At 46.5% G+C, this 20,304-nt stretch overlaps 1 protein-coding gene across 3 annotated transcripts in view; it reads left to right on the plus strand.

The window, feature by feature from the left end:
• The window catches only part of Rnf157 (ring finger protein 157), a 65,873-nt gene that overhangs the window by 17,627 nt on the left and 27,942 nt on the right, over positions 1 to 20,304 (plus strand). For all 3 annotated transcript variants that reach the window (XM_069992950.1, XM_069992951.1, XM_069992949.1), the window contains exon 3: positions 19,368 to 19,456. In XM_069992950.1, the coding sequence (XP_069849051.1) occupies positions 19,368 to 19,456 (89 nt within the window). The remainder of the gene's footprint in view (positions 1 to 19,367; positions 19,457 to 20,304) is intronic.

Genomic DNA, 20,304 nt, shown 5'->3' on the forward strand with positions numbered 1-20,304 from the left:
GCTACAGAAGCAGGGACAGTGCCCAGGCCCTGAGTTCAAACCCCAGGACTGGCAAAAACAAAGAAAAAGAAAAAACAGTGAGTGCTTCTTTAGCATCGTATTGAGATTTAAGCTGGCTGGCAGACTTTCCCAAAGTGGAGTCACTGTGTTGATGGTTCCGTGGAGGCCCGCGAGTGGCTGGGTGCTTCCTCAATGACTAGGTAGCAGCCTTGACCTTAAATTGGAGGCTCTTCTCAGGGAGTATGAACACTGGTGATTTGTTGTTCTGTCGTAGTCATTAAGTATGTTTAATGCTGTGCAGAGCAAAACTAAACAAACAAACAAACAAAAAAAAAACATTTAGCCAGGTATGGTGGCACACTCCTATAATCCTAGCACTAGGGAGGCAGAGGTAGAAGAATGGTCAGTCCCAGGCAAGCCTGGGCTGCTTTGTAAGGCCCTATCTTAAAAAACAAACCAAGGACTGCAGGTGTGGCTCAAGTGGTAGAAGGCCTGTATATCTCTGGATTCAAACACCAGTATTGCAAATAATAATAATAAATGAATAAAACCAAAAAGGGCCAGACATGGTGGCTCATGCCTGTAATCCTAGCCACTTGGGAAAGAGAGGTCTGGAGGATTATGGTTTGAAACCAGCCGGGGCAAAAAGTTTGAAAGACCCCATCTCAGCCAATAAAAGCTAGGTGTGATAGCATGTTCCTGTCATCCCAGCCACACAGGAAGTATAAATAGGATCATTTTGATCCCATCTCAAAAATAACCAGCACCAAAAATGAGTTGAAGATATGGCTAAGCAGTAGAGTACCTGCCTAGCAAGGCCTAGGTCCTGAGTTTGAACCCTAATACTACCAAGAAAAGAAAATAGAGTCAGCCAACTCAAATACTACATGGATATATACAGGACAAATGTAGCATGCTGCCCCACATGCCATTTAACGATAATAATGGCTAGCAGTTACTGAACACTTCCTAATTTGCCAGACCTGGCTGTCCTGTGTGCTTTAAATATGTTACCCCATTTTGACCTCACAGCCTACTGAGGGAGGTTGTGGTTTCCCAGGTGAAGAGCACACACCCCAGGGAGTTTAAATCACAACTACGAAGCCTGTAAGGGATGGAGTGAGGACTTGGACTGGGCAACCTGGCCCCGAGCTGGAGCCACTATGCCCCTTTGGGGAAGAAGTCAGGTGTATTATGTTTGTATCCTATCTGTGAATCAGTCTGGGTGGGGATTTGGGTAGAGATCTAAAGGTAGAAGGGAACGGGAACGGGTGGGGTGTGGTGCTCCTGAGGGAGCATCCCTGGGAGAATGGGTATGCGGGTGTAATTCCATCCACCCAGCTGACCTCTGGGTATCGCTGTGACTGCTCTTCATGCTTCCTTAGGGACAGGCCCCAACTAAGGGTTGACATGAAGCTTGAGTTCTGAGGAACTGACTTCCACTCTCAAGTGACAGGGCTGGTGTCAGCAAGTGGGCATCAGGTTACAGAGCAGAGAGGCCAGCCTTTTAAAGCCATCTAGCAGCACACAGCACGAGAGGATGGGCAGAGGAACCAGCCAAAATGAACTGTCATATTAAAATATAAATGCCATAGACTTCCTGGCTCCTACGACTTGTGGTAGGTATTGCCCATCATTTCCGAGGGAGCACACTAGAAAGCAGATCATTCCACCAAGTAGCACGACAGATCTGTCAGTATAATCCATCACAGCAATTGTGTGTGTGTGTGTGTGTGTGTGTGTGTGTGCGCGCGCGCGCGTGTGCATGCATACGTATGTATGTGTGTGTGCATACGTGTGCGTGGGGGGGGGAGGGCGCGCACACGCGTGCCAAAGCTTGGACTCAGGGCCTGGGCGCTGTCCCTGATCTCTTTTGCTCAAGACTAGCTCTCTAGCATTTGAGCCACAGCTTCACTTCCAGCCTTTTTTGGTAACTTAGAGGATAAGAGTCTCCCAGACTTTTCCTGCCCCAACTAGCTCTGAACTGCAATACCCAGATCTCAGCCTTCTAAGTAGCTGGGATTACAGGCATGAGCTACCTGTGCCCAGCTTCATCACAGCAACTTCATTATCAAGTCTTCAAGGTCAGATCTAAAGAAACTCGAGTCTGTGTATGTCCAGAAAGACAGGTGAGGAGCATGAGAGGTGCAATGTCAAATTTTATTTATATCTTGCCATGAAGCACGCTGTTGCCTTGATACACCAGACACCAGGCTCTCACTTTACAAGTGGGATGGTTCTGACGTTGGAGGAACGAAGTGCTTGGAAGATGCCCGCGGGCTGCTGGATGGAAACCAGCCTGGAGCAGTGATAGCCGGCTGGCCACCATTTCCCAAAGTCTGTTGTTTCTGTACCCACTGGGGCCATGGGTGGAGGAAGTCTGCACTGGTCTTGGGTAGGGACCGAACCAGGGCTTCATGCATACTAGGCACGTGATCTACCACTGAACTCCCCACCGGCCGTACACACGCTGGGTTGTGAGTGCAAGTTTTTGTTTTGTTCTGTTTTAGGCATGGTCTAGTTATAGCCCAGACAGACTACCTGCAAGCTTGAGATCCTCTCACCTCAGCTCCCCAAGTGCTGGGATTATAAATGTGTGCCACTGTATCAGGCCACTGCTGCTACTCTTCCTCTGTATCCTCTTCCTCCCCACTTCCTTCTTCTCCCTCTCTGAGTAATGTACTGATGAGCTGAGGTCATAACACAAAACACAACCACCCCATCATCATGCATGTGAGCCAAAAAAGAACCACATACCTGGCTTCTTTAAACATTTTTTGTTGTTGTTGTTGTTTTTTGGATGTGGGGCTTGAACTCTGGGCCTGAGTGCTGTCCCTCAGCTCTTCAGCTCAAGGCGAGCGTTCTACCACTTGAGCCACGGCACCACTTCCGGTTTTCCGGTTTTAGTTAATTGGAGATAAGAGTCTCACGGACTTTCCTGCCCAGGCTGGCTTTGAACAGAGATGGTAAGATTTCAGCCTCCTGAGTAGCTAGGATTGCAGGTGGGAGCCACTGGCGCCCGGCTTTTTTTTTTTTTTTTTTTTTTAAACAAGGCTGGAGTTCTGTCACTTGAACCAAGCTTCCATACCTGGCTTTTTGCTGGTTAATTGTAGATAAGAGTCTCACAGACTTTTCTATCCAGGATGGCTTCAACCCATGATCCTCAGATCCCAGCCTCCTGAGTAGCTAGGATTACAGGAATGAGCCACCAATGCTGGGCTTCCTCATTGAGTTAGGTCTTGTTTTGTTGAGATAAGTTACTAAGGCTCTAAGTAATTTAGAAGCTTAGTGAACTTAAGATTGACATTCTGTCAAGCAATGCCCTGATTCCTCTTGCTGTTTGGAACAAATTTACCTCCTTCCTCCCATCTTAGAGGGAAAGCCACTGAGTTTGTCTAACTCTGCCCAGCCCACTTCATCTGTGGTATTCTATAGCAGGCCCAGTGGCCCAGCCTTCTCTGCCTCATGCTTCCTGCACCCAGGCTGTGCCCCTGGCGATACTGGTAAGAACTGAATGTGTACAGTAAACCTTACTTCTCTTTCTGCTGAGACAGACTCAGATCCTGTTTCTATAAGTGGTATGCTGTATTCACTGGGTGCCAGGGGCACGTCTGTCATAGGGCTAGGTAGATGCAGTGGCTGCAGGCTTGGGCAAAATGACATCACCAGGCTAAGTGAGCAGGGCACCCAGGGCAGAGCCTCAGGTTGCATCCTCTTGATGCCAGCTACAATGATCTACCTTTAAAAATGGTAGATTCAAGCTGGGTTCCAGTGGCTCATGCTTATAATCCTAACTATTCAAGAGGCTGAGATCTGAGGATCATAGTTCAAAGCCAGCCCAAGCAGGAATGTCTGGAGATTCTTATCTCCAATTAAACACCAGAAAACCAGGGGCTGGGAAGGTGGCTCAGTGGTAGAGCGCTTGCCTTGCAAGCCTGAGGCCCTGGGTTCGATTCCTCAGCACCATATAAGCAAAAAGAAAAAAAGCCGGAAGTGGCGCTGTGGCTCAAGTGGTAGAGCGCTAGCCTTGAGCTGAAGAGCTGAGGGACAGCGCCCAGGCCCAGAGTTCAGGCCCCACAACCGGACCCAAAAAAACAAAAAAACACCAGAAAACCAGAAGTGGCATGTGGCTCAAGTGGTAGAGCACTCGCCTTGAGCTGAAGAGCTCAGGGACAGTACCCAGACCCAGAGTTCAAGACCCATGACTAACAAGAAAAATAAAAATGAAAATAAATTTTGAAGCTGGGCGCCATTGGCTCATGCCTGTAATCCTAGCTACTTTGGAGGCTAAGACCTGAGGATCATGGTTCAAAGCCAGCCCAGGCAGGAAACTCCATGAGACTCTTATCTCCAATAAACCACTCAGAAAACTGGAAGTGCCACTGTGGCTCAAGTGGTAGACCGCTAGCCTTGAGCTGAAGAGCTGCTGAGGGACAGCGCTCAGGCCCAGAATTCAAGCCCCATGACCAAGAATCAATCAATTAATTAATTAATTCTGGATTCAGTACTAGGTATAGCACTGTTTGCTTGTAACCCTAGCTAATCAGGAGGTGGAGGTCTCAGGCCAGCCCAAGCAAAAGAAAAATGAGGGTGTGGCTCAAGCAGTAGAGTGCTTACCTAGCAAGTTTGGCATCCCAAGATCAAACCTCAGTAACTCCAAAAAAGAAGAAAGAAACCCTGGATTTAATGTGAATATGACCTGCTTTTAACAACCTGAGAGTAGAAGAAAGTCCAGACTGCAAATGAGCTCCTGTGAAGAAGGAATTCACACTTTGTAAATGGCTTAGAGCTTCAGCGGATGCTGTTTAACAGCTTTAAAAATATGACATTCTTATGCAGTCTCCTTCTTTTAGCCTCTCCCCATTTGTGGCACCTGCTCAGCTGCTCAGTTGAACTCAAGGCCTCGGTGCTGTCCCTGAGCTTTTTTTTTTTTTTTTTTCTAAAGGCTAGCTCTCTACCACTTGAGTCACAGCTCCATTTCCAGCTTCTTGGTAATTTATTGGAGATAATCTCATCAGGCTGGGTGCCGGTGGCTCATGGCTGTAATCCTAACTACTCAGGAGGCTGAGAGCTGAGGGTCACGGTTCAAAGCCAGCCTGGGCAGGAATGTCCATGAGACTCTTACCTCCAATTAACCACCAGAAAACCAGAAGTGATGCTGTGGCCTAAGCGGTAGAGTGCTAGCCTTGAGCTGAAGAGCTGAGGGACAGCGCCCAGACCCAGAGTTCAAGCCCCATGACCGACCAAAAAAAAAAAAAAAAAAATCTCACAGACTTTGCTGCTGGGCTGGATTTGTACTGTGATCCTCGGATCTCAGCCTCTTGAATAGTAGGCATGGTACACCAGCATCTGACTTGGTCTTTTTTTTTTGTCGGTGGTGGGGCTTGAACTCTGGGCCTGGGCACTGTCCTTGAGCGTTTCAGCTCAGGGTGAGAGTTTGACCACTTGAGCCACAGCATCACTTCCGGTTTTCTGATGGTTATCTGGAGATAAGAGTCTCATGGATTTTCTTGCCTGGTCTGGCTTTGAACTGCATTCCTCAGATCTCAGCCTCCTTAGTAGCTAGGATTACAGACATGAGCCATCAACACCTGCCTTCTTATCTTAATTTGACTTCTGTACTATTTGACTTCTGTACTATCCTTCCTTCCTTCCTTCCTTCCTTCCTTCCTTCCTTCCTTCCTTCCTTCCTTCCTTCCTTGCTCCTTTCCTCCCTTCCTCCCCTCCTGACTTCCTTCCTTCCTTCCTTCCTTTTGCTCTCTTTCCTTTCTTTCATTCCTCCTTCCCTTTTCTTTTCCTCCTTCCCTCCCCCTCTCTCTTCCTTTCTCTCTTTCTTTCTCTTCTTCCTTTCCTTCTTTCCCCACTCCTCTTCTCTTCCCTCCCTCCTCCTCTCTTCCTTCCTTCCTTTTTTTCTTTCTCTTTCTTTCCTTTCTATTCCTTCCTTCCTTTCTTCTTTCTGGGGCTTGAACTCAGGGCCTCATGTTCTCACTTGGATTTTTCACTAAAGTCTGGCACTTTACCACTTGAGCCATGCCTCTACTTTCAGCTTTTTGGTGGTAAGTTGGAGATAAGAGTCTCATGTGCCTTCATATTTCAACTAGCTAGGATTCCAGGCGTGAGCCACCGGTGCCTGGCTGGGTTTGCTCTGCTTTTAGATGCTCTGCTGTCCTTTCAATAGCACCGGGGTCCAGATGTACAGCGAGATCTCCATGCACGCTGCGCCTCTGTGCCCTGTCCCACAGCTATTCAGACCTGCAGGTGGAGAAGCAGTCCTCTCTGACTCAAGTTTTCTACCAAACTGCACCTCAGAATCTGGTCACTAATTCCATACAGCTCTAACTTAGAGTATAAACTGTGCCTAAGCAACATAGTGCCTAGCAGACAAAGAATTGAGTAACAACGCAAATGGTTGAGATAGGACACGACTTTTTCCTTTGGTAAGGTGTTTTCAGTATAATCAGTAGTAGCTGAAAGAATCCTCTTTGACAGGTACCTTGGCCTCAGATTTACTGCCAGGCTCTTTGCGGCCCTCTTTCGCCCCTCCCTTTGTGTCTGCCTGGAGCTGTGCAGACAGCCTGAGCGGGTCCCACCATTTGGAAAACCATCACTATTGCACTGGATATAAGCGATGCAGTGTGCCTTCAAACCACATCTGACAGCAGGAAGCATGTCTTGTCAGAATTGAAGCTTTTACTGTGCATAGTGGCTCAAGCCTGTCATCCCAGCACTGGGGACGTAGAGACAGCAAGAATACAAGTTCAAGGCCAGCTAGTGCTACACAGTAAGACCTTGTCTCAAAAAAAGAAGGAAAGAAAATGAAAAGAAACTACAGCTTTTTTTTTTTAGCATAACAAAACTTTCTTATTAGTCTATATTCAGTTCCTGCTACAGCAGTCAGTATTTTCTTCTATTGCCAAAGTTCATCTAAAATGGAAGGCACTCTAATCAGGTCTAGTGTGTAGTCATAGGAGTGGATCTAGGCCATCTCTGTAGGAACCATTTAAAGTAAGAGTTCTTTATCTTTGGATTTCAGTTAGCTGCTTCACATCTCACTAAAAGTGTCTGCTTCCAGGAGTTTTCAGTGATGCCTGAAGAATGATCCCAGGCTGTAGAGAATTCACTGTCCCTCCCATGCAATACACGCTGACCACCACTGCTATTCCACACGTGGCAGGTGGGTATATGGTGTCTGCATGGCTCAGATGAGGTTATTTGGTTATCTTACTTAAGAATTGGGACGACTAGGCTGGGCACAGTAGTTCATGTCTGTAATTCCAGGGAAGCAGAGATCAACAGGACCATGGTACTGGGCTGGCTCGGGAAATCAGTGAGTCCCCACCTCAATCAATAAGCCAGACACGGTGATTCATGTCTGCAGTCTCAGCTGTGGAATAGACTATAAGTAGAAGGATTACAATATGAATAACTTGACCGTACCTGAAAAATTACTAAATCAAAAAAAGGCTAAGGGTGTGGTTCAAGTGGTAGAGTACTTGCCTAGCAAGATACTCCAATAATATATCCCCATCCTCCCCTCCCCCCTCCCCCAAAGAAGAGAAGAATTGGAAAATCTGTGACTGTCATTCTGGAAAGAACAGGAATGATCTACATGGTTTTTCAGGGCCTGGGATGCTCGGGGGTTGACTATAAGGGCATCATGATGGGGCGCACATGTCCCTTAGATGGAATTGCGCAGTTTGTCCATCAAAATTCATAGCACTGTAGAGGAAAGGAGACATTTACTGTCTATAGTTATATTTTAATGAACACAGAAAGGAGGGGTGGTTAATAGAGTGGCCTGGTTTCCACAGAGCCTCAGGAGTGTCTGTGACATGTCCCATGCATTGTCCATTAGCTGTGGGGGCCAGATGGGAAGGGAGCCACTGACCAGGTCTCAAGCAGAGCAGGTGTGGTAGCCTGGGTCTCCTTGTATACAGCATGGGTGGCCGGAAGATGGCTGGCCCGGAAGCTGTCTCCGATAAGGCCTTTATTTTCTTTTTTGTTAGATACAAGGGTCTTAGACAAAAGAAGAACTTACTTAGGTCTCACTGGCCCATCTCCTTTCTGATGGTAAATCAAGAACCCACACAGCCTATGGGTCCCTGGGGTAGGAGTTTATAAGTGTCTGTGGGGGGTCTGAAGTTTTCAGGAAGCTAAATTCCAGTAGAGATTTGCAGCAGTTCTCCAGGGGCCCAACAAAGTAAAGTGTGTCCTAATTGTTTCTACTCCAAGTGCCTTGGGATTTATAGATAAGAGGTCCTTATTGCGTGGCTTTTATTTTTCACTGTTCTCCAGGCATTCACTGTGGCATTCCTAGTGGGCTCCTTTAAGATAAGCTATTATTTGTCATAACCTGTGTTTTCATGGTTATTTTATGCCCTTTCAGAACATTTGTTGTTTGGTGGTGGTGGTCATGGGGCTTGAACTCAGGGCCTGGACACTGTCCCTGAGCTTTTTCCGCTCAAAGATAGTGTTCTACCACTTTAAACCACAGTGCCACTTCTGGTTAATTGGAGACAAGAGTCTCATGGAATTTTCTGCCCAGGCTGTCTTCGAACTGTGATCCTCAGATCATGGTCTCCTGAGTAGGTAGGATTACAGGTGTGTACCACCAGCGCCTGGCTTTCAGAACATTTTTATTTGATCTCAGTCACCCTATGAGCCAGACAGGGGCTGGGAATCCCATTTTACACTGATGCCAGAGCATTAAATTGCCTCCCAGCAGGTTGGATATCCAGGCAGTGGGAGGGAGGCCTGGATTTCCCTGCCTCTGCGTCACACGCATGTTATTAGGTCACCTCGCTTTCTTCCTCCAGTCCAGCCACAGCTCACTGGCAGGACCAGGTCTTAGCTTGAGAAATATGCCGGCTGAGCTGAACTGCTCCACAAATCCTTAATTTAAAAAAAACTCTCTCAGTAGGCTATATTTTCCTTTTTCTTTTTTGGGGGGGCTGGGGTGGGGCTGGAGGCACCAGTCAGTTGTGTATGTAGTCTGAGGGGCAGATCTCTGCTTTCCAGCCCATCACTGGATCACACGCGGTGCCTTTCTGAAGATCTTGTCATCTGTGCATTGTTCGCCCACACCTGCTTCTGCGTCTTTGCACTTATGGCTCAGGATGGGACAAAAAATGGCTCTGATATGGGCTGTGTTTGCTCGTCAGTGCCACACCCCAGATGAGCCCACACACAGCACACAGAGCCCCGATAGAAAGAGGGAGGGGAGGAGGTGTGCGGCATTCTCCCAGAGGATGGAGAGAAGGACTGCTCAGGAAAGCCTCCGTGCCCCACAGCAAGCTGCCCAAGCCCACACTTTCTGGCTTGCTGGGGTGTTCAGCAGATAAAAACATGTGGGCTGCAGGAATTTCCTCGAAGTTTCTTTGAAACATACTGAAACCACAAATATGAACTCTCACCTCTATTTCCTGTTGTCATTGATGCCCCATTTTACAGGAAACTGCCCTTTCTGGGGTTGTGTTTTAAAGAAAAAAAATTGGTTAATTTTTCTGCTTTTTAGTTTCTCCTCTCTCTCTCTCTCTCTCTCTCTCTCTCTCTCTCTCTCTCTCTCTCCTCTCTCTCTCTCTCTCTCTCTCTCTCTCTCTCTCTCTCTCTCTCTCTCTCTCTCTCTCGCTCTACCTCTGTCTCTCCCTCTGTCTCTCCCTCTCCTCCCCCCTTGTCAATTGTGGGGCTTGAACTCAGGGCCTGAGTGCTATCCCTGGGCCTCTTTGTGCTCAAGCCTAGTGCTCTACCATTTCAGCCACAACACTACTTCTGGCTTTTGAGTGGTTAATTGGAGATAAGAGTTTGGACTGGCTTCAAACTGTGATCCTCAGAGCTCAGCCTCTTGAGAGGCTGAGCTAGGATTCCAGGTGTGAGCCACCGGCACCTGGCTTTTCTCTTACTATTTTAGACAAGGTCTCACTGTAGTCCAGGTTGGCTTTAACACTTGGAATCCTCCTGCCTCTGCTTCCAATGTGTCAGTGCTGAGATTACAGGTGTGCAGGAAGACACTTGGCATTTTTATGCTTTTTAAGAGATGCATAGAGAAGCCAGGTCTGGTGGCTCACGTCTATAATCCTAGCTACTCTGGAAGCTGAGATCTGAGGATCAGGGTTCAAAGCTCAGGCGTTAAACTGCCAACGTGTGTATTATATAGCTTTTTAAAAAAAATTTAGCTGCAGCAGTATGCAAGTTGTTATAACTGTCCTGATGTGTCATTAGTTATGTTGCTAATATCTTCCATGCCCCATTTATAACCTGAACTTCATCATTGGCCAGTATGTGCGGGAAGTTGGAGCGTTTTTACTACCTGTTTCAACTGACAGTGGCGGCTGCCTCTCTGAGCATATTCTTCCCAACAGATAAGGCAGCTCAGAATCTCCTTGAAAGTGGATTCTTGTTTGTGAGTGGATGGTGAGTCTCCTGACCGGATGGGGTCAGATGTGCAGTATGGAGGAAGGGTTGCCTGTCTGTGCAGAGTGGTTTCCACTTAGTCATTATTTACCATTGCTGGAGGGGAGAGGTGACTATTTGTGCTTTACTGAAGTGCTGCTTTCTCTCTTTAGCGCCACCTCAGATGAGCTGCATTTAGGCAAAATTCTTCACAACTAAAAGCGGCCCATCTTCAGAAGGGCAGTTTTTATTTTAGAAGCACAGTGTGACACTATGGTTTGGATCTGAGAAGAAAGGAGGCCCCTTACGGGGACCTAGAAGTAGAAGAGTTTCAGTTGTCAACTACTATGTGTACACACGTGACGTCAGAGTGGTCCTGAGATCTCAGGCCACACCCCAGCCTGAAGAAGAGGGAAGAGAAAACAGGAGTACTGTGCTCAGTAAGCAAGATCCATGCAGTTCTAGGATGTGTGTTTTTCCCCACATTCATTGTGGCCTAGGGCCTGGAGCTTACATGACTAGCATTCTACTCTTTGAGCCATGCCTCCAGCTGGTTGTTTTGGAAATGGAGTCTGGCACACTTTTCTTCCTGGGCTGGCCTCAAACGGTGATCCTCCTAGCTAAGGATTACGGGTGTGAGCTACCAGCACCTGGCTTTCCCACACTCCTCTTGACATCTTAGGTGAACAGACAGAATTGCTTAATTGGACAGTTGCTCAATATAATTACTTAATTAAATATTTTGGAAAAGATCAGCATTAACTGTGATGTCATGTAGCCATGACATTGGTCCAGTGACTTCCTACCAGGAAACCTTGAAGACTATTAATACCCTGCCTTTTTTGATGGATTTCTTTGGTAGCCAAGTCTGAACACAAAACATTTTTGTGTTCAAGGTCATCTTGTGATACCTTGTTTATATGTTCTTCATATCTTTGGTATGAATGGAAAAAAAAGTCATCCTGTCAGCTTTGTAAATACTGGTCTTTTTAATAATGATCAGCTTCTTCCAAGGACTGGATGGGAAATTAATAAAAAACATAGATCAGGCATGATAGTCTGTCTCAGGGCTGCAGCTGGTTAAATACGCAAATCTGTATTCACATCACAGGACAGAGAGTTAAGAAAATGTCCGAATGCATCAGCAGTGTAAAATCAGCCTCTGATAAGTAAGCTTTGGACACATTACTATCTGAGAGGAGAAGCAAAGAGACTAGAAGAAAAATAAGGCATCAGATATGAAGTTTGAATATAAAAGTATAACGTGAAATATAAAAGTCCTAAAAACTGCCAGCCACCAGTGATTCATGCCTATAATCCTAGCTACTCAGGAGGCTGACATTTGAGGTTCAAGGTTTGAAGCCAGCCCAGGCAGGATAGTCTGTGAGATTCTTTTTTTTTTTTTTGGTTGGTTGTGGGCCTGGGCACTGTCCCTGCGCTTTTCAGCTCAAGGCAAGTGCTCTACCCCTTGAGCCATGGCACCACTTCCAGTTTTCTAGTGGTTTATTGGAGATAAGTGTTTCATGGACTTTCCTGCCTGGGCTGGCTTTGAACCAGAATCCTCAGATCTCAGCCTCCTGAGTAGCTAGGATTACCAGCACCGGGCCGGTGAGACTCATCTCCAAAGCAGGAAGTGGTACAGTGGCTCAAGTGGTAGAGTGCTAACCTTGAGCAAAAGAAGTTCAGGGACAGTGCCCAGGCTGAGTTCAAGCCCCAGTACTGGGGAAAAAAAAGTCATAAAAACTACTTTATATAGTCATGAATAGGTGATTAATATGATCCAGATGTTGGGTTTCCATAGTAACTTTTTGTATGTCTATTCATGTGCATGTGCATCTGTGTTGTATGTGTGTTTGCATGTATTTGCTGGTACTGGGGCTTGAACTCAGGCCCTGGATGCTGTCCCTCCCTTGGTACCATGATCTTCAGATCTCAGCCTCCTGGGTATCTAGGGTCAGGCGTGAATTTCCGGCATCCAGCCAGCTGTGCTTTTCTTTTTGGTCGGTCGTGTGGCTTGAACTCTGGGCCTGGGCGCTGTCCCTGCACTCTTCAGCACAAGGCGAGCACTCTACCGCTTGAGCCATAGCGCCACTTCTGGTTTTCTAGTGGTTTGTTGGAGATAAGAGTCTCATGGAATTTCCTGCCCAGGCTGGCTTTGAACCATGATCCTCAGATCTCAGCCTCCTGAGTAGCTAGGATTACAGGCATGAGTCACTGGTGCCTGGTGTACTTTTCTAAATGCCCCCATATATGATTTTTGGCTCCTGTTTAGTTTGAGAACTGCACACTTAGAGGCTGACTGTGTAAGTGGAGCAAAGAACACCACAGGCAAGCTCTTGGTTACCTCGTCCATGTGCATAAGCATACACCCTGCACTTCCCAGTGCCCCATCTGGAGTTGCTCAGTGTAGACTCTTTGCAATGATGATGTCCTGTTCCCAAGGTGGACCTAAAAATGGAAATGGTTTTAGTCAGGAACTTATGGCTTATACCTGTCTGATCCTCATCACTCAGGAGACAGATCTGAGAATTATAGTCCAAAGCCAACTAGGGCATGAATGTCTTGTGAGATTTTTACCACTAATTAACTACTAAAAAGCCAGAAGTGCAGGTGTGACTCAAGTGGTAGAGCACCAGCCTTGAGCTGAGAAATTTAAAGGACAGTACCCAGACCCTGAGTTCAAGCTTCAGGACTGGCGCACACACACACACACACACACACACACACACACACACACACACACACACACACACACACACACACACACACACACACACACACACACACACACACACACACACACACACACACACACACACACACACACACACACACACACACACACACACACACACACACACACACAAATTGAATGGTTTCTATTAACTAAAGAAAAGCCAGAATATTATGATTAAATGAAATAGTCCCAAATAAAGAGAAATAAACCATACACAAAATATATAGTACCAATGCTTTGAGAATTGACAGGGATGTAACCTCGTGGTTCACACTTACACATGCTGCCTGAGTGTGATCTGGCATGACTCAAATATCAAAGGATAGAAAATGAGAAAATGATGTGCTGTTAGAAAGCTTTTTATCAAAAGTAATAATTTATTTTTATGAGTGGTTATAGTCTTTTTATATAGACTATGAGAAAATACCCAATAATTTAGAAGTGGAGTACTGTTCTCATTTCATACACTGTGATTGTATTTTTAAGAAAGGTTAAAACAATCCATAACCTAGGGTTGCTGTTTACATGTGTACATAATAAGCATGCTCACAATGTGTGTGTGGTCGACTGAGTGTAAACCTGCAGTTCCAACTTTAGGCACCAGGTGGCATTTGGCTCATGCACAGCGCACATTCAGGAAGTTAGGAATGCGAGGAACCTGGAAGCTAAGGAGAAACAGCAGAGCTCTGAGCCTTGCCCCGCGGGCTCCCAGCGACGGCTTGAAGCAGCCTTTCAGGCTGAGCCTCAGCTATGCTTCTGTCCCTGGCTGGAGGTGTTTGGAATGTAAATCATTCTCCGATTCAGGCTTATTTAGTACAGACACAGGCAGGCCAGTCCTGGGAGAGTATTATACTCAAGTTCACTGGGCACCAGATACAAGGTACTGGGTCCCTGGCAGCCTGAACTAAAGGGGTTTACTGGGCCTTCACTGCCTCCTGGGCCTGGTTCAGTGCTCAGAAGGTAGTGAGAATGCTGAGTGAACAAGTCAATGTCCTTGTTCCTCAGAAACTGTGGGGGGAAGAAGCTCTATGGCTGCTGCCAGTTCCTCGACATGGCCCCGCCTGGATGTACGTTTGTGTTGTGCACAGGGTCTATTAGAGCCCACCACAGAAAAAGGATTTGGTTATGCTGTGCTCCTAGTCAGCCCTGCTCTGTGGAGAGAGACTTTGAGGACTCCTGTGAAAGTCTAAAAGGAGCCTGGGTTCGACGTGGGTGGAGCTGCGCCTGCTTCCACACTGGCACACAGCTGGCACCGCTTGCAGCCCTGTCCCCTCCCAGGTTCCTACAGGTCCCTGTCTGAGAGCAGTTTGCAGATGTGTGAGCAGATGTGCTGGCCCCACACAGCTGCAGGAGCCAGTGTGGCTTCTGCCCTCAGACATACCTGCATTCCCAGAGCCTTTCCGCTACTCTCTAGCCCTGGACCTCAGATAATTACATAAGTCTTTTTTGTCTGTTCTTTCCTTCCTTCCTTCCTTCCTTCCTTCCTTCCTTCCTTCCTTCCTTCCTTCCTTCCTTCCTTCCTTCCTTCCTTCCTTCGTTTTTTGCTTTTTGGTTGTAGGGCTTGAACTCAGGCCTAGATGCTGTCCTAAGCCTCTTTGTGCTCAAGGCTAGCGCTCTACCACTTGAGCCATAGCACCACTTTTAGTTTTTGAGTAGTTAATTGGAGATAAGAGTCTCATGGGGACTTCTCTGCCCAGGTTGGCTTCAAACCACAATCCCCAGATCTCAGCCTCCTGAGTAGCTAGGATGACAGGCGTGAGCCACCAGCGCCTGCTACATGAGCCTTTTGAGCCTCAGTTCTTCATCTGCTCAGTGGATCTGTTAACACTGACCTTCTTCATTCTCCCAACCAGTCACCATAGTTTGGGTTCGGTGTCAATCTGTCCTTCAAGAGCTTAAGGTTTGGAGGGAGAGGAAGACATGTTACTTCATGTTGAGAACAGGAAATAAGACTATATATGAACAGCTACAGTGGCACATGCCTGTAATCTCAGCTGCTTAGAAAGAAGATAACTGTTTGAGGCTAGCCTGGGCAAACAGCAAAACTCTGTTTCAGTAAATAAGCTATGTGGAAGGCATAGGTCAGAAGATCTTGGAAAACATAAGATCCTATCTGAAAAATAACCTAATGCAGAAGGGCTAGGATGTGACTTAAATGGTAGAGCACTAGCTTAGCAAGTACAAGGCCCTGAGTTCAAATCCCAATAGTGCAAACAAAGAAGGAAAAAGGATTATCTGACCAGTAGGTGTATGATGGTCATTCAACAGAACGAATGAGACTATACTTAATGGCACTGATGTATGTAAAAGGCCTTGAGTTTATGTGCCCTAGAATGTGGTCTAAAGAAGAGGAAGGCACTCTTTATCTCCAGTTAACCACCAAAACAAAAAACAAAAAAAACCCTTGGAAATAGAGCTGTGGTTCAAGTGGCAGAGAACTAGCCTTGAGTGAAAAAAGACTCAAAGACAGTGCCCAGGCCCAGAGTTCAAGCCCCAGGACCGGCACGCACACGCACACGCACACACAGAGACCCTGAGCTGGGGTATAGCTCAGTGACAGTGCTAGCCTAGCACGCCCAAGGTTCTGGGCTCCACCCGGCACGGAAGGCAGGGAGGCAGAGGCCTGGGCAGGGCTGAGGGAAGCTTTCTGGGGCAGCGTGTCACGGACTCTGGAAGGGGCAGTGAGTGAAAGACTGTCAGTCGCTTTTCCTTTTATATAAGCTATAACTAGAGGAAGTGAACCTCTGGTTTTACCCTGAAGTAAGAGGTTTCTTCTTCTTTCTTTTTTTTTGGGGGGGGGCAGTCAGTTGTGGGGCCTGAGCTCTGGGCCTGAGCACTGTCCCTCAGCTCAAGGCTAACGCTCTATCACTTGAGCCACAGCGCCACTTCTGGCTTTTTCTGCTTATGTGATGCTGAGGCATGGACCCCAGGGCCTCATGCATACAAGGCAAGCGCTCTACCACTGAGCCACCTTCCCAGCCCTGATTTGCATTTCTTTATGGCCAGGAATGGTGAGTATTTCCTCATGTGTCCCATTACCAATTCCATTTCTCCTTCGAGACCCCCAGATCACACACTACTTCTTCCCTGAAGCCCCTCCCAGGTTACCTCAACCAGAAGTGATTGTTCCTTCATTGCCTTTTACACACACACACACACACACACACACGCACACACACGCACACACACACACACACACACACACACACACACACACACACACACACACATACACACACACACCGTAGTTATTCATGTGGCTTTCTCATTATCTACCAACACAGCTCCCTGAAGGCAGGGCCTTTTCTTTCCCACTTTAAACCTCTGCTTAGACCTCGCCCTGATGTTACACATAGAATGCGGGGCATAAACACAAGGCCCCCAAAACACTAAGGGGTTGGTACGAGTCTGTGGACAGAATGAGATTCTACTAGACAGATTTTCTGCTCTGTATGGGGGACGGGGACGGGATAAAGTGTAACAGTGGCCTTAACAGGGCTGCCATCTGTCTCTTCCCTGAATATCTTGTGTTTTCTGCCAAAGTCATCAGACTGGATGGAGTGCTGGGGCTTTCTCTCCTTTTGCATTTCTTCAGTGAGGGATGGAGAGGAGAAAGGATAAAGAGAGAGGGGAAAAAAGCCTATCTTTTAAAAAAATATTCTTTTCTAACTCAGGTTCTGGATAACTCCTGAGTAACTACACAAATGAAGTGATTAATTTTGCTACTCCTGAAAAAAAAAAGTTTTTTTCTAATCCCAAAGTCATTTATTTTGGCTTTAGAGTAGACTAGCATTTGTGTCGGCTTTTCCTGCCTAATTACTTTTTGCTTAAGCTTATTTGTAAATTGTTTTAAATTCCTAGAGTCTGACAGTCTCCGGTCTGAGACCAATAGGATGGGGAAATAGAGAAGGCTGCAGGTAGGAGCCGGACTCAGCCTTGGGTACCACGACTTGGCAGAATGGTTCCCAAAGTCTTAAAAATATGCTTATTCTTTGATCCAGTAATTCCACTCCTAGGAATGTGTCCCAAGGAAATAATGAAACAAGCTTGCAGAACGCTGGGGCAAAGGTATTCACAGCCTCTACATCAGCAAAAGCCAACTTAAAACACTGAAGAATGCGGACTTGATTAAGTAGAGGAGGCAGTTACCTCCATGCTCGCTATCCAGCTGTGGGTGTCTTACATGGAAGAGAGCCTGGAAATGTGCACAATACCAAGTAACACTAGATTGGGGCGTAAGGGGGAACGGATGGAGGGAGGGATTTTATTTTGTGGTAAAACACATTGTGTAACTTTGGTATCACTGGATAATAAAGTTAGGACTATTTTGTCCTTCTTTGTATTTCTTAACTTTTCTGCTTATACATGTAATGTTTCATTGGTAAAAATAGCTACCTTAAAAAAAACTATGATTTAAAAAAAATTTTTTTTTGTTTTTGTTGTAGTTGTTGGTCTTTGTCAATACGGGGATTTGAACCCAGGGCTTTTCCCTTGCTGGACTCGTGACACATTAGTCGGGCTTATGTCTAGCAAGCCTAAGCCTCCGAGTTCAAGCCCCAGTGCCACCAAAAAGAATTATATTGCCCAAATAATGGAAACATTTTAAATCATCCCCAGTGAAGATTTGTACTTTTTACCTTTTCCTTAACCTTTCATTATCATTAGCTCAGAACTTCAAACCCAGATGCTGAGTGAGAGAGAACACATGATAAATATGGAAGACCACCATAGGCCTCTGAGACCCCCAAGTACCTCAGCTCGCGTACACAGGCCCAGCTCCAGGGGCATTCATTCTGCATTGTCTGAACTGTCAGCTCTGTGCCCTCGGCAGAGTTCCTTTTTACTTGAAGTTCCTGAATTCCTCGGGTAGCTCACCACGCCGCTGGAAGAAGAGCTTACAGGCTTGCCTCTTGTTTTTTTAAAATTAATTCTCTGTGTTTTAAACCAATGTTTAAGCTTCATGGAATGAGGGGGGAAAACAAACAAATAAAAACAAAAATAAAGAACAGATGCCCTGTCACTCACCCCTGTAATCCTAGCTACTCAAGAGGCTGAGATCTGAGGACTGTGGTTCAAAGCCAGTCCAGGCAGGAAAGTCTGTGAGACTTTTTTTTTTTTTTTTGGTCCGGTCGTGGGGCCTGAACTCTGGGCCTTGGCGCAGTCCCTCAGCTCTTCAGCTCAAGGCTAGCGCTCTACCACTTGAGCCACAACACCACTTCCGGCTTTTTTCTTTTTGCTTATGTGGGGCTGAGGAATCGAACCCAGGGCCTCGAGCATGCAAAGCAAGAGCTCTACCACTGAGCCACCTTCCTAGCCCCGTCTGTGAGACTTTTAATCTCCAAGTAAGTACCAAAAAAGCCAGAAGTAAAATTGTGGCTCAAGTGGTAGAGCTTGATCAAAGAAGCCCAGGGACAATGTCCAGGCCCTAAGTTCAGGCCCCAGGACAAGCAAAAACAAAATAAAACAGCCTGGCACTGGTAGCTCATGCCTGTGATCCTGAGTACTCAGGAAACTGAGATCTGAGATTTTTTTTTTTTTTGGTTAGTCATGAGGCTTGAACGAGGGACCTGGGCCTGTTGCTGAGCTCTTTGCTCAAGGCTAGCACTCTATCACTTTGAGACCTAGGGCTACTTCCAGTTTTCTGGTGCCCAGCCTGGGCAAGAGAGAATTTTTTTTTGCCAGTCCTGAAGCTTGCTTGAACTCAGGGCCGGAGGCACTACCCTTGAGTTTCTTTTGTTCAAGCCTAGCACTCTACCACTTGAGCCACAGCACCACTTCTGGCCTTTTCTGTTTATGTGGTACTGAGGAATTGAACACAGGGCTTCATGCATGCTAGGCAAGCACTCTACCACATATAGCCCTGAACCACTAAGCCACATTCCCAGCCCTCCAAGAGACTCTGATCTCCAGTGAATCACCAGGAAACCAGAAGTGGAGCTGTGGCTCAAAGTGGTAACATGCTAGCCTTGAGCAAAAGAGCTCAAGGACAGTAGCCCAGTTAAAGCAAAAACAAAAACAAAAACAAAAGCAAATAAATCTCAGTCTGTTGACAGCAAATCAAATCCCCATTCTCCTACTAGCTGTGACCTTGAGCACATCCTCTCTGTCTCCTGGCCTGTACAGAAAGTAGCTTTTCCTGCCTCACCTAACAAGGCTGATCTTCCATCAGCCACACAGCGGTGTTCTGAGAGGCACAGTGACCATCTTTGTGAACATTCTTCTCTCATTTTGCTTCTGGCAGTTTCCTTATGCTGCCCCACCTCCCCAAGAACCAGTGAAGACTCTGAGAAGCTTGATCAACATCCGAAAGGACACGCTACGACTTGTCAAGTAAGTGCCCTAGGGCCTATTCCTAGCTGCCCTCCTTTTGGGACAGTGGACTTCTCATGAGACTCCTCAGCCCGACCTAGAGCCTCTGCCTTAGGCCTTAATGCCAGCTGGTAGTTCACTGCTGGAGCCCTGTATCTGCACAAATGAGGCCTCTGAACTGGCTTGGGAGGGAAGGAAGGCCTTTCACTTGCCTAGAGCTGATAAATACTATTCCTGCTTTGAGGGAAAAGAGGAATTTTGTAGACACCCCATTATATTATATACTTCATTATAATACTGAGCTGTTCGAATTTGAAATATAAGATCCTTATGTTACTATTTATTTATGCAGGCACTGGGGCTTGAACTCGGGCTGGGTCACATGTCTACTTCTGGCTTTTTATTGTTGTTCTTGGTTGTAGGGCTTGAACTCAGGGCCTAGGCACTGTCCTTGAGTTCCTTTGCTCAAGGCTAGCACTCTATTGCTTTGAGCCGCAACTCAACTTCAAGGGTTTTTTTTGAGGGGTTAATTGGAGTCTCATGGGGACTTTTCTGTTCTGCCTGGGCTGCCTTTGAACCCTGATCTCGGATCTCAGCTCCCTGAGTGGCTAGGATTATATGCATGAGCTAATAGCGCCCAGCTTGTGTCTAGCTTTTTGCTAGTTAATTAGAGATAAGAGTCTCACAGATTTGTCTGCCTGGGCTGGCTTTGAATCATTATCTTCAGTCTTGTAAGTAGCTAGAATTACAGGTGTCAGCCACTGGTGCCCAGCTTTACTGCTTTTATATATATATATATATTTTTTTTTTTTTTAAATTTTTGGTTAGTCATGAGCCTGGCCCTGAGCTCTTTGCTCAAGGCTAACACT

Source organism: Dipodomys merriami, unplaced genomic scaffold (genome assembly GCF_024711535.1).
Source record: "Dipodomys merriami isolate MVZ:Mamm:240054 unplaced genomic scaffold, mDipMer1.0.p SCAF_42, whole genome shotgun sequence".
In the NCBI taxonomy this organism is placed as follows: domain Eukaryota; kingdom Metazoa; phylum Chordata; class Mammalia; order Rodentia; family Heteromyidae; genus Dipodomys; species Dipodomys merriami.